Here is a 13,564-nt window from a genome sequence, read left to right as displayed (position 1 = left end):
TTATAATTAGAAATGAATATTTTATTACTTATCGGGGTGCATTCTTAACAAACAAATACATAAACTTTGAGTCTTTCTACTCTGCAATGAAGAAAACCGCTTCGAAATGCTCCATGCATTTTGCTTAAAATGTTTTGGGGAAGAAAACCAAACTCATTGTTTAAAACTGACATTTTGACATGAAGTTGTCCCCTCAAGAAAACATCCTATATAACCCATCACAAATAGCTCTTGGTTGCCTGCACCTTGGTTGATCTGTGATTAATTAACCTTTATTCTTTATTTCCTTTAAAACGAAGCCTTCTCAGCAGAGAAATTTAAATAAAAGGAAAGAAAGGGCACATCTCTATTAATGTTAGATTACAGCAGAAGATAACACAACACGCTAAATAATTCCCAACAAAGTCCTCTGGTCAAATTTATATTACATTTGTAAGTTACTGTATTTTAAAAATTAATGAAAGATTTAATTATGGCATTGTTGCCACTGACCTTTTTAAAATGACTTCCTCATAAATCGGGAGATGATTTGCAGTGTTTCTCCAAGTTTATGGTTTTCTTTGGGGGGAAAGCTCACAAATTAATGGCATCCATCCTTGACTCGTTTTTTATAGAAGGCTGAAAGTTTACACATTCTACTGAGGTGACTGAGACATTATTGCAATTTATTTGGGATGCTCTTGGGGCTTAACCATTTATTTGAGGAACGTAAAGACTAGCAGCTCGTTGGGCTGTAAAATATTATTTTACCATCCAAAGTGGGGAATATTTGAAAGAAAGAAAGAACACATTCTGGAAGGTGACTTTGTCCAAATGCCATCTGGCTTCCATATTTATTGTTTCTCAATAGTTTCCAATCCAGTTCTGCTCAGCTGAGAAATCAAGTAGTGACTTTTCCTATTGACTTTCCAGACTACTGATTTGAAAACTTGGCTGTGTTCTTCCATCACTGACAGAACACAGTCCTTGTAAAGTTGGCACTACAGTTCCTGGCCTAACTGACTATGGGCAGGATTCACCTAACAAAGCCTGTTAGTGGAAGCTCTGCACAAAGGATTGCAGTTTTGCAATAGTTCTTTCTCCTTTCTCCGTCCCCTATACCCCCCCCCAACACAATAATTGGCATAGGGGGTTGGTAGAACCCCCAGAACAGCACATAGGGGGAGAAAGATGTTTTGTTGGGCAAACTGATATGTTTGCACAAAAAGAATATTTGTAAAAGCACAGCGTTGAATTCCACCCTATACACACTGTCTCAGTAAGTAACAAGTAAATGGTTTTTTATTATTTTAAAAATCCCTGATTCTGATTTTGATCAACTCAACATAGGAACTATTTCCCAAGTCAATAAAACTGGGGAAGGATATGACTGAGTGGCATACAGGTAACTTTGAAGCAAACATAAGATTTCAATGAAATCATAGGACAATGCAATATATTGCAGCTGTTGTATTTTTACTAATACCAGAACTAGCTCCGGAATTAATTTAGAAGAATTAGGTCATGCAAAGTGATCAAATTCTGTTCCAGATTCAACCTCACCTCCAGTAACATTGGGCTACCCCACCATTTACTTAATTGCTGGGTAGTTTGCGGTAATGGTGCTTCCAGCTCATGTATGTGTACTAGCCAGTACGTCTGAAGTTTCCTGGTCATATCCAGAATACGGCAGTTGGCACAGCAGTGTCTGGGCGAAAATCGGGATGTATGGCAGCCCATGTTGGCAGTTCCATTTCCCCCTTAAAAATAGCTCAAAACCGACTTTTTAAAAGTGATTTTGCCCAAGAAGTTCAACAACTTTGGGAAAAACTTTAAAGAAGCTCAACAACTTTTCCGTCCAGATTTTCACTGTTTGAAATATGACAACCCTACAGTACAACCACATTAAAGACACACACACACACACACACACACACACACACACACACACTTTGTATCTGAAGAAGTGTGCATGCACACGAAAGCTCATACCAATGACAAACTTAGTTGGTCTCTAAGGTGCTACTGGAAGGATTTTTTAAATTTTGTTTCAACACACTTTGTGTGAGCCTGGAGCTCTGCATGGCATCAATGACACCCAATAAAGCCATAACAAACAGCAGTGGCAGTATCAGCATCCCAGTAGCTGTAGTGGTGGGCATTTCCCCCACTGTGCCAGATATTGCTCACAGCAGCCCAGGAAAGCAAGGAATAGCTTTGTAGCAGTAGCTATTCCTATTACAAGCTACCTGGAAGTGTCTAAAGAGCACATTCCACCTTATGCTGCATGCAGGAACTGCAGACCTTGAAGAGCTCTTGTCTAAAAGGAAGCTCACTTCAATCTTTTAGAGTCTCTCCTTCCCCAGCCAAGGATTTTTGAGGAGCGAGGCTTGGAGTTGATGATGGCAGGGAAGAGGAAGTGATGGCAAGCAATTAATTGGGCTTTTGAAGTGCTCACACTGAATGCTTTAAAAATATTTGAGTTTAGACTTGGAACTTGAAAAGCTCAGTTAATGTTCATGGTGAGCCATAGAGGGGTTCACATATCCAAGTTAACAATTTATAACAATATATTTGGTATACATGTGTTCATAGAATATTTTGATGGACACCAGCAAATCCTAGGTTGAAATGATCAGCTATATTTCCCCATTCAAATGAAGTTGAGCAGCATTAAACCTAAAGTGAAATACCATCATTCAGCCTGCCCTTGGGCCTCTCCTCTCCTGCCCTCCTAGCATTGGTGGTCATTACAGCAGGAAGATGGTGGTGAAAGTGAAGTGTCCGATCCATGCTTATCTTTCCATTTCAACAGTGGAATAGGAAATAGGTATATCATTCCTGCTGCTAATACTGAGTAAAGGCTTCCAGTTTCTTGATCAAATAGGACTTGGGGAGCAGGCCATGAATTTTTATTTTCTCTTGACACTTCAAGAAACCCCCCAAATTTTGTGCATCTCAGTGCAAATCCTGAAATATAGCTAAATTCTCAACTTGAAACATTTATTTAAAAATTGTGTAATCCCAAATCGAGATTGAAAAATTAATAAATAAATGATGGGCCCTTATTATAGGAAGTTGACCTAGAACTTTTTCTGCAACTAGGGGGGAAATATTCTTTTGCAATTCCTGCTGCTTTAATTACATTTAGTATATTATTGTTCCTGTCTAAATTATAGTAATTAAATACACACATCTTCATTGAAATCATTTAATTAAAGAGTAGCTAGTACTTCGTCATGTTTAGAATGCTAATGCATTTGCTTTCACTTGAACTTTTTTCTATAGTTCATCTCTGCAGGATTATCAATCCCTCTCCTTTTAAATTTCCCCAAAATACGTGTGAGGGCTGCTGGGGTTTACTTGATGAATTTGATAGTGGAAAAATGAAAGCAGTGTCTCTCAGTGCTGGATTATCACCAGTGCTTAATGCCGATAGTGGGATGTATGGCTTTTCTGTAAGCTTGTGTTTAATATGCTATGGCCCAGGAAATGTTAGGCTCACGCACTCCTGGATAGCTGATAAGTTAGTAAATGTGATATACCAGATTGCTTTCACATCTGGCATAAAGCTATCAAAGAAACCAGTGGGACTGTATTGATGTGCACCAGCTGTGTGTGTGACCACTAAATGGAAACATGTACAAAGCATAAGATGCTAAATCAAGTGTGAACAAAGTTTTCAGCGAGGCTGTATGGTAGTATGTTATATAACTTTAAGCGGATAACTAGGAGAAAAGAGAAAAGTTCCGTCAGCACACCATTTTCTCATTTTGTCAGCTTGAATGAGTGGGTATAGCAGAGGGCAGAGTAGCTTCAGCCCCATCATAGATTTACTACACATATGCAGCTAGTAATTATGTAATTGTACAACGTACTGAGTGTGGTGGTCCTGTCATAACCATGCTGCAATCAGCTGTGTTTCAATCAATGGCATGGGTGAATTTGCTCCACCCCTACCTCTTAGCTGAAGTAGACTCAATTGGAATTCCCAGGCAGCGCTGTGGGTTAAACCACTGAGCCTAGGGCTTGCTGATCAGAAGGTCAGCGGTTTGAATCCCTGTGACGGGGTGAGCTCCCGTTGCTGTGGCGCTGTGGGTTAAACCACTGAGCCTAGGGCTTGCTGATCAGAAGGTTGGCGGTTCAAATCCCTGTGACGGGGTGAGCTCCCGTTGCTTGGTCCCAGCTCCTGCCAACCTAGCAGTTCAAAAGCACGTCAAAGTGCAAGTAGATAAATAGGAATCACTACAGCGGGAAGGTAAACAGCGTTTCCATGTGCTGCTCTGGTTCGCCAGAAGCAGCTTTGTCATGCTGGCCACATGACCTGGAAGCTGTACGCTGGCTCCCTCGGCCTATAGAGCGAGATGATTGCCGCAACCCCAGAGTCGGACACGACTGGACCTAATGGTCAGGGGCCCCTTTACCTTTACCTTTAAGGGGAAGGGAGAAGGACACCTGGGACACAGGTGACCAATCACAGGGGAGCTGACCTTGGGATGCTCTGACCCCCATTTGCCCTCTTTCTACAATCAGCTGTGTTTCAATCAAATCTTTTTATGAAACTGTTCCCTTTCCCTTTTTCCTTCTAATATCATAAAGAAAACTGGCAGGTGGTCCTATGGCTCTCCACCCAGGAAAAAAGGACAATTACAATAATCTGCTTTATTTTCTCAACCAGCAGAGAAATATAATGGCTTCCTGATTCCTTCTCACCTGAGATTCTCAGGGTCCAGGAGAATAGGTTTGTTTCCACTGGTTAGTTATAACAGATTGAGTTGTTCCTCCAACTCCTCAACCCCTGGGAGAGATTGCCAGGCTTTGTGTTTCTCGAAATGGTGACTGATGTCTGTGTCCTCATCAGATCTTGCAACCCACCCCTTTGAAATGGTGGCTCTAGCTGACTCTTCTGTGGCGAGAATATAACTACTGACATGATGACTAACAATCAGTTACCAGATCGAAAACAAACCCCCCACAGCTATACCAATGAACAAGGCCTTTTACCTTGACGCCTGGGGTTATTTAATTAAAATATTTTTGTTGTAGCTTTGCTGTCCCATTATTTCAAAGACTTGAGTTTTATTCAGGTCAGACTTTGAAAGCCACAATGCCAAGCAAGTGCTTTTGGTAGTAATCCTATGCATATTTACTGGGAAGTAAGTTCTGAAAAGATAAGCATAGGATTGCACCTGGGACGCGGGTGGCACTGTGGGTTAAACCACAGAGCCTAGGGCTAGCCGATCAGAAGGTCGGTGTTTTGAATCCCCATGACGGGGTGAGCTCCTGTTGCTTGGTTCCAGCTCCTGCAACCTAGCAGTTCGAAAGCACGTCAAAGTGCAAGTAGATAAATAGGTACTGCTCCGACGGGAAGGTAAACGGCATTTCCGTGTGCTGCTCTGGTTCACCAGAAGCGGCTTTGTCATGCTGGCCACATGACCTGGAAGCTGTACACCGGATCCCTCGGCCAATAACATGAGATGAGCGCCGCAACCCCAGAATCGGTCACGACTGGATCTAATGGTCAGGGGTCCCTTTACCTTTACCTTTGTATACCAATTCTTACTCACTCTGTTCACTTAATGCTGCACATTTTGTGAGGTTCAACTTTACAGCCAAAGCCGGCGTTTCAGGGGTCAAGAAAGAAATGTTAGTGAACCAACTTTATCTTGAAGGCTTTTGCACATGTTTCATACCTGCTCACATGCATTGTTCCACATCTCCCGCTGCTACGGATGCCTTGTTTGTTTGTTTTTAAATTGAAGCAGCTTCTTCACTGCATTATCTCAAACTATGAGGGATACTGTAGCAAACTCCTTGATGAACTTCAGGAGCATGGAAAATCCTTTTTAATTACCGTAGGTGTTTGATTTTAGAATAGATTTTTATTAATTTAGGCTCTGTGCTTTTATGTGTACTGCTTAGAAATGCTTATCAGCAAACGGTATATAAATGTCATAAATAAATAAATACTCAAATGTGAAGAACACCTTATGTAGACACACCGGCAAAGTCCTCTTTTCCCATACTTCCCCTAACCCATATTTATCTGTGTCTGCTACTTTTTCTCATGCTCTCTCCATTCTCTCTCAGGCTTGCCTTTATCTGCCCAGTGCCTCTACTCCATCCATCTAAGCACTCCTGTGCCACGTTCTTTGCTCAGAACCCTTTTTCACTCAATGCATTGCTGATTTGTTTTTATCTCCCCTTCCTCTCTTCAATTCAGCGCAGCAGCAATATCACCCCCCACCCCTTCAGCTTTCCTCTCTGTTGGATGCTTCTGCCATACTGTGCATGGCTCAGAGCAGAATGAGAGCAGGAGGAAATCACACTCACGAGCTCTGAGGCCAAATTTCACAACATCTAAAGCATCCTGCCAAAGGATGTTGATGCTGCTCTAGCAGTCACACTCTATGGTTGATCCTCTGAGCTGACATATGCATCTTGACTGCTTACATGAATTCTCATGCCTTCATGGTGGTGACTGTAGTCTATCAGAACTCTACAAAATCACCAGTGGGAGGTGCAGAAGAGGCCAGTGCTATCAAAAGCCACACTGAGTGGATTGCCCATTTCTGCCCTGTTAAAATGATGGGAAGCTGTGTGAGATTAATTGGGCCAAGTTATAAGACAGGGAATTGCATATGATCGAACTGTCTCTTGGAAATATACCAAATATACTATGTAGCTGGTGATTTTAAAGTAAGTTTTTTTAGAAAGGAAAAAAAGAAAATAAGAGCTGACACGAGAGTCTCAGATGGAACTCAACAACATCACAATTCCTGGTGGCCGCCTTAGCCAAATCTTCAATCACCAAGGAAGGCTCTGTGTTTGAGTTACCTTCATCTCGTCTCCTTTTCTAGAGAGGGCAATCATATGTAATAGCCTTGGATTAATATAATCATGCTTGGGATTGGATTGAATAACAATGGTCTCACCTCCACTGGGAAAGTCTCACTCATCTCTTTTTTCTAGTGGAGAGATGATAAGAACCAGGATGTTTCCCTCTGGAATTCTAATTCTTGTTTCCACTTTTTAGATGGTTCATAGGAATGTTGTATAGAAGGAATATTTTCTAATGGTTCCTCCCACCCCACTTCTCTCTCTCTCTCTCTCTCTCTCTCTCTCTCTCTCTCTCTCTCTGCTTTTCCCCACTATCAACCTACAGGATCTTTGGCCATATTAATCTCCGCTCTGAATGGCAGCTAGTAAAAGTAGATTACAAATCTTTCTTCAGCCGGAGGTGCAACAAGGATGACTTTCAGACGTGGCATCTGCACAACCAGGTACTACTACTATATCGACAGAGCTTTCCTTGTGCATCTTTCAAAAGAAATACTCAAACACTGGCACAAAAGGAATCCAAGTCTTGATTCAGTGCATCTGAAAGATGGATAGTAGGGAGGACTGAATAGGAAGAATTTGACCCAAAAAGTTAGGGGGGAAACCAACCAGCAGCTAGATGCCAAAGGGAGAGTTTTCAAGTCATGATACTGTTCTGGAAAGCAGAGGCAGGAGTGACAGTGAGTCAATAGCAGCTGCATGAAAGCTTGGAGAAGGTGCCGTGGACACACAAATCAGAAAGAAGTAGGAATTGAACAATTCTCCCCTTGTACAAATGACAAACACTAATTATGATGAACCACAGTGTGACTGTTATGACTTGATTAAATGGTGTGGTATATGAGAAACTTGACTGTAATTATGGCAGAAGGATAAGAATTAATCTGAGTGAAGGATTGCTGTTAAAATAAGGAAGTGAGAAGCTGTTTCAGAATTCCATACCAGACCACCAAATCTGTTACCAGGGATTAACCAAGGTTGTGCAGAATGCCTGGAGGGAAGTGTGCATCTGTGAATATGCAGAGAAGATACACCTCCTCTTATTATGATTTGTAGTTTTATTTTTCCTGTATAATTTTAGAAATTGCTATTAAGTTAGCAGGCTGCAAATAGACAATTTAGACAGTATTCTAGATTTCATTTGCTTTCAGAACTTGGAGATTGTAGAAATAAAGGACCAAATGCAATACGGTGACTCATTCCCTAGGCTTTCAAGAAAGATTGGGAACTCTACAAATTAACCACACCAGGGAGATATGTAGAGCTCATTGTCTCTATCTTAACTCTCCATTGTTTTGCTCCAAAGGGTGAACCTTGTGTTATGGGAGAGAGGAAGATCTATAAGAAACGTAAAGCAGGGGCCTGGTGTGCACTGACTAGAGATTATTCAAGAACAGTTGTCTCAGAACCTTGCATATGTGCTGAATGGGACTTCGAATGGTAAGCTATGTTGTCTTTTACAGTGTTTTCTTGCAACTCTTACTGTTGCTTGTGTGTTATGTTCCAAAGGTGATGCAAAACAATGCAACATTAGTCTTTGTTCATCATAATAGCATAATAGGCCTAGGGATAGGGGAGGAATTTATTTTAAAAGGGCTTACACTTGGAATTTGGCCGTTCTGGTGCAATCAAGCTTTGACTGTATTGGGTCCTCTCTTGAACTGAGCACTTATTTCCAAGCTGCTAATGCAAAGGAAGACAGTCTTTAGAATTTTGAAATTAATATATTTCAGAATTCCACATGCCTTGCCCTAAAAAACAACAACACCAAAAACAAAAATGCAGAAACAAACAAGAACCAGTTACTGGCTTGCTGGGGGAAAAACCCCCCGATAAAAGTCAATAGTAGCCAAATTAGGTATTTAGGATCTAGAGGGAATGTTTTCTCACAGAATTGAGTCCCTTCTTCAAATGGTATAAGAACCTCCTCTTCCTCTGCTGTTAAAGAACTAAATTTGTAATGGTAGCCATCAGGGGCGTACCCAGGATCAAAACTAGGGGGGGCAAGGGGCGGGGCCAAGGCATGGGAGGGGGGGCCACATGTATCCAAATTTTGCAGTGATCCTCCAAAACGAAGGAGAATGCAAGTAATAGGGAAACATGTGCATCATAATTAATATATTGGTGAAAATAACATACAAAATGCAGAAATTACTTGCAAAAATGTAATGTCACACAAGAAGCTTTAGAAGAAATGTGCATTGAAAGGCTGAGGTTTTTTTGAGGGGGTTTTTTTAAGGAAAAATTTGCAAATTGCTGCAGAAACAACCAAATTTCAGATTGGAAAAATCAGGAAATGGAGAGAAATGAAATGGACAGGTACTATCTCTACTCACAATACTGCATCACTGTGTTCAGAGATGTTACCGACTCAGTTCCCGCCTTAAAGCATAGGACTTCAACCAGTGGGTTGGAAGACCCAGGTGGGTCACAAGGCCATCCCAGATGACCAAACCATAGGAGCACCACCTGTAGTATCTGCTATGAGTTGTTCCAGTTTTGCTACTGTTCACCTTATATGTTTCAGTAAGTTTCATGTTTCTTAACCTGATGCAGCTACAAGACAATTCATTTTAATACGGTCCTTTATCTCTGTCAAAGCTTATCTTGCAAGCTGCAGAGAGGGCTGCGATTCGGAGCCTCTTCTCAACAACAGGCTCCAGCTCTTGCATGCCTGAAGTCACAATATGACCCCACTTTAGCACTTTGCTCTCTCTCCGCCGATTAATCCCAAGCAGAGCCATTGCACCGAGCTGCCTGGCCTTCAAAGCCACTGTGGGTTGCCAAAGGGCACCGCAGGTGCAGAAGCCTGCCTAAACGCCTCCTCCCTGCTGGGCAAACCTAGGTGAACCCTCGGGTGGCCGAATCGCGCCGCGCCGACAGCTCTTGACACCTGTACAGCCGCATTGCGCGCGTGTGTCCGCACGCCGGGCTCCCCACTCCCCGCCCCTTCGTCGCTGCCGAGCGCAGGTCAGGAGAGGAGAAGGAAGGGGTGTGCCGCGTGCAGCTGCCTTCCCATTGGCCACTCGCTGGAGTCCTTCTTCTGCCTTGCTCAGCTCCCGGGAACCCGGAAAGAGGTTCGCTGCGCAAAAGGAGAACTCCTGGGCACGCACTCCTCGCCCTGCAGCTACAGTCGCTGCCACAGCAGAGTGCGGCGAGGCGGAGGGCTTACTTCCCTTTCTCCCTCCCTTTCACTGCCGCTCCCTCCCCTCGGTTAGTTTAGCCGAGCTGCTGGCCGCTTCCCTCCTTCTCCGGCGCTGCTGGGGAAGGGCTGCGTGTGGGGGAGAGGAGGCCTTGTGCGAGCACCAATGAGGGGAAGAGGAAAGGGAGAGGAGGAAGGGTCCCCACGCCCCTGGGAGCAGGGTAGTCCGCAAGCGATGCTGGCCAACTTCCCGCCCGCCACGCCCTCCAGGTTCCCGCCGCGCTCTCTGGTTCCCCACCGCGCTTGGCCTTGCCGGAGGGCGCGACGGGGAGCTGGAGGGAGGGCGCAGCACGGTGGGCGGGAACCTCTGCCCACCAGCCCCGCCGGCAGCGCCGCTCTCGCCCTCGGCTGCACGGCCCTGCTTCTAGGGGGGGCAGCTGCCATCCCCTGCCCCGTGCTGGGTACGCCCATGGTAGCCATGTTGGGCCATAAGAAAAACAAATCCATAATCCATATTAGGGCTGACTTTGTTAGGCTGCCCAAAATGTCACAGAATGCCACAGCCAAAAATATCAACAGGAAAATGTACATGTAATCATATAATAACAGAAAATAATCTAGATCTTTTCCCCTCTTTGTAGAAAAAACCCCAAACCATGTAGTATTATTTGCATTCTTGCTTGAAGTTTCCTTCCATTAGTTTTTTATTTACCCTTGTCAAGATCACACACACAAACACACATACACACACACACACACCAGCAAAACAGAGCAGCAGTTGGACTTGGCTATTTTTCTAGCATGCAAACCCTGGGGGAATTTCAAGCAATGGGAAGGTGGGCAGCTTGTGTGTTTTTAATATACATTTACCAGAAATTAATGAACGAGTCTGAGGCCTTGAGGCCATGGAGCAATGTTGTCTTTAATATTATTTAAAATTAATGCAGTTCTTTCTTTCAGGCAACGAATTGCTCCTCCCAAACATTTTTAATTACAGTACTGAGTCACTATGCTGATATATATAGATATATAGATACACACAGAGGGGGGGGGGGTGGCCCACTGAGAATGATTAACTTTGAATGTTGAGACAAAAAAACATGAGGGAATCTCTGATCCGCATTAAGTAGATTGGAAATGCTTGCCTTCAAAGAATAATGGGATCCAACCGGGGTAATTATGGGCTACTGCACTCTGCCCATTTATGCACCTTTCTGAATCCTCTGGAGGCTTGAGAAGCTCATGAACAATAGTCAGTTATGTCAAATCCACTCTTATGACATAATGTCTGAATGTTGCATGAGGCACTCCAGGACCCCTGTTATTTCTGCCTGCCTTCAGAATGACATTTTCCGCAATGGGATGGCTATCATGAAATACTGCCATGACTTCATCCTTGTGTAATTGGATAATATATCTCTGTTGCTGAGCTTCATGGACCTGTTTTTTCATTCACTAAAACAATATCTATGGTCATTTCATACAGTATCTTTTCTGGGGGGGACAGGACTTTAGTGTGAACCTTCCCTGTATATGAAGATGACAACAACTAATTCTCTGCCAGCATGACCAGTGATCATGGATGAAGGGTGTTGTAGTCCAGCAACACCCAGAGGGTCAAAGGTTCCCCAGTTCTGATCTAAAGCTGGGTAGGACCTCCACTGGAAATCCCAGAGAACTGTTGATGATGGCCAAGGCTAAGCCTCCTGGACTTTCTCTGAGGTGGTTTGGTGGCACAGCTGCTAACCCAAAATTCTCTCTTTGCTTTTCCAGAAGCAGAATTTGAGGCTGGTGGGAAAGTGCAGGAGATGCAGATATGCTAATGAAAGTGGATGAGGGAGTTTCCAGAGTTGAAGCAATCTCCACCCTTTCTTTTGTCATCTTAAGTTCTTCCATTTCCTTGCACATTTGACATGTAGAACTGCCATTCACTTCCCCTCCCCTCTGTGTGATTTAAAGTACAGTTTTGGATTTGGCCAAGGAAAGCTGGGTATGAATCTCTACTAGTCCATGAACCTCTATATGTGCCCTTGGAAAGTCAATCTCTCTCAGCATAATGTACCTCATAGGGTTATTGTGGCAATACAATCCTATGTATGCAACCCTGAGCTCTTTGGAAAAAGGGTGAGAAACAAATGTGATTTAACAAAAAAAAAAAAACCCGGTACTTATTCATGGCAAACCATCTTAAGTGTCTTCTTGGTTTATTTCCTTAGTGACTATGGGTACGAAAGACACAGTAATAATCAATGTATCCCAGCATTCTGGTTCAGCCCATCCTCCCAACTGAAAGAATGCAGCCTTGGACAGAGCTACCTGAACAGCACTGGGTAAGTAGGCCCACAGCCTGTCCATCACCTTGTAGGGCAGGGCTGGCCAATGTGGTACCCTCCACGTTTTGGACTGCAATTCCCATCACCCGGAACCACTGGCCATGCTGTCTATCTGAATCTGATGGGCGTTGGCATCCAACAACAGCTGGGGGTCGTATATGTTGGCTACCTGTGTTGAGGTACCTGCTTTGCCATGTCTGGTTCATTTCCAGGGTGAGCTGATGTTTGCAGCCTTGCTTTTGTATATCACCACCTTAATCTCCAGAAAGCCATTCACATTAAAAATGTCTAGGAAGAGATTCCCCAGGAGGCCCAAAGTTGTCTACTTTGGTGTCAAAATTAAACCCAAAATAGCAAAAGTCTTTTTGTGGAACCTGTTCATTTTAATACATATGGAATTAAGCCACTGAGGTAGGTGCAGAATAATGCTCACTTATCCCCATTCCTAAACCCCATACATCTGAGAGGTAGGCTTGAATAGAGCCTGTGTGTGCATACAAGCTGAGCGTGCATAGGTTCTATTCAAACCTTACTTAAACTTTTAAAGAAAGAGACTCAGAGCTGTATGAGACCTTATATTATATTATATATTAAATGTTCATGTCTTGCTAATTCCAGCTCGGTTTGAAGTCGCATAATAACCTGAGGACAATTGGTTCTTCCGGATTAACACTGGGCCAAAGTATTCAGCCCAGGCTTATTTGTTGGTTTCAGGGGTGAGGTGAAAGGTTTTCTCCACCCCAAAGACTTGAATAACCTTCAAGGACTCAGCAAATTCTAATACTTTTCTGGGGATTTAGATTACCATTATTGACAAGAGTTTCGACTTTTTTGCCAGAATAGAAAAAAACAACACTTTGCTTCCACTTCAACAGGCAGCATAGCAGTTCCTTCTAATTTTGAACAGAATGCCCCAAGGTGAATAATGCTGGAGTTGCTAAAGTGGCAACAAAGCATTTTTATTCTGTGGGGAAGGGGGGGGATGGGAAATCTCAGCTGGCTCATCAATAATGGTAATCTACTCTTCCACAAAACAATATCAGAATTTGACAAGGCCGCCCTGGAAGCCACTGAACATTTGTCTCCTTTTCTTGTTGGACAAACAGTCTTATTAAAGTGGGATTCCAGATAACCAAAATCAAATAAAAGAGTGTAACAGCATGCCTGTCTCTTCTTTTGAAGCACATTGATGCAAAGTCAATGGCATGTGTTAAAACAGAGTTGGGAAAATATGATGCTCCAGACCATGGGTGTCAAACACAAGGCCCGG

The 13,564-nt window shown here is 43.3% G+C and overlaps 1 protein-coding gene across 1 annotated transcript in view; it reads left to right on the top strand.

Moving 5' to 3' along the window:
* The window catches only part of SORCS3 (sortilin related VPS10 domain containing receptor 3), a 415,691-nt gene that overhangs the window by 349,019 nt on the left and 53,108 nt on the right, over positions 1 to 13,564 (top strand). The window contains exons 15-17 of the mRNA XM_035133724.3: positions 7,145 to 7,262; positions 8,126 to 8,259; positions 12,178 to 12,291. Of these exons, the coding sequence (XP_034989615.3) occupies positions 7,145 to 7,262; positions 8,126 to 8,259; positions 12,178 to 12,291 (366 nt within the window). The remainder of the gene's footprint in view (positions 1 to 7,144; positions 7,263 to 8,125; positions 8,260 to 12,177; positions 12,292 to 13,564) is intronic.

This window comes from Zootoca vivipara, chromosome 5 (genome assembly GCF_965207765.1).
Source record: "Zootoca vivipara chromosome 5, rZooViv2.hap1.1, whole genome shotgun sequence".
Taxonomy (NCBI): Eukaryota; Metazoa; Chordata; class Lepidosauria; order Squamata; family Lacertidae; genus Zootoca; species Zootoca vivipara.
The sequence above is the reverse complement of the archived record's forward strand: the minus strand, read 5'-3'. Positions and strand labels throughout refer to the sequence as shown.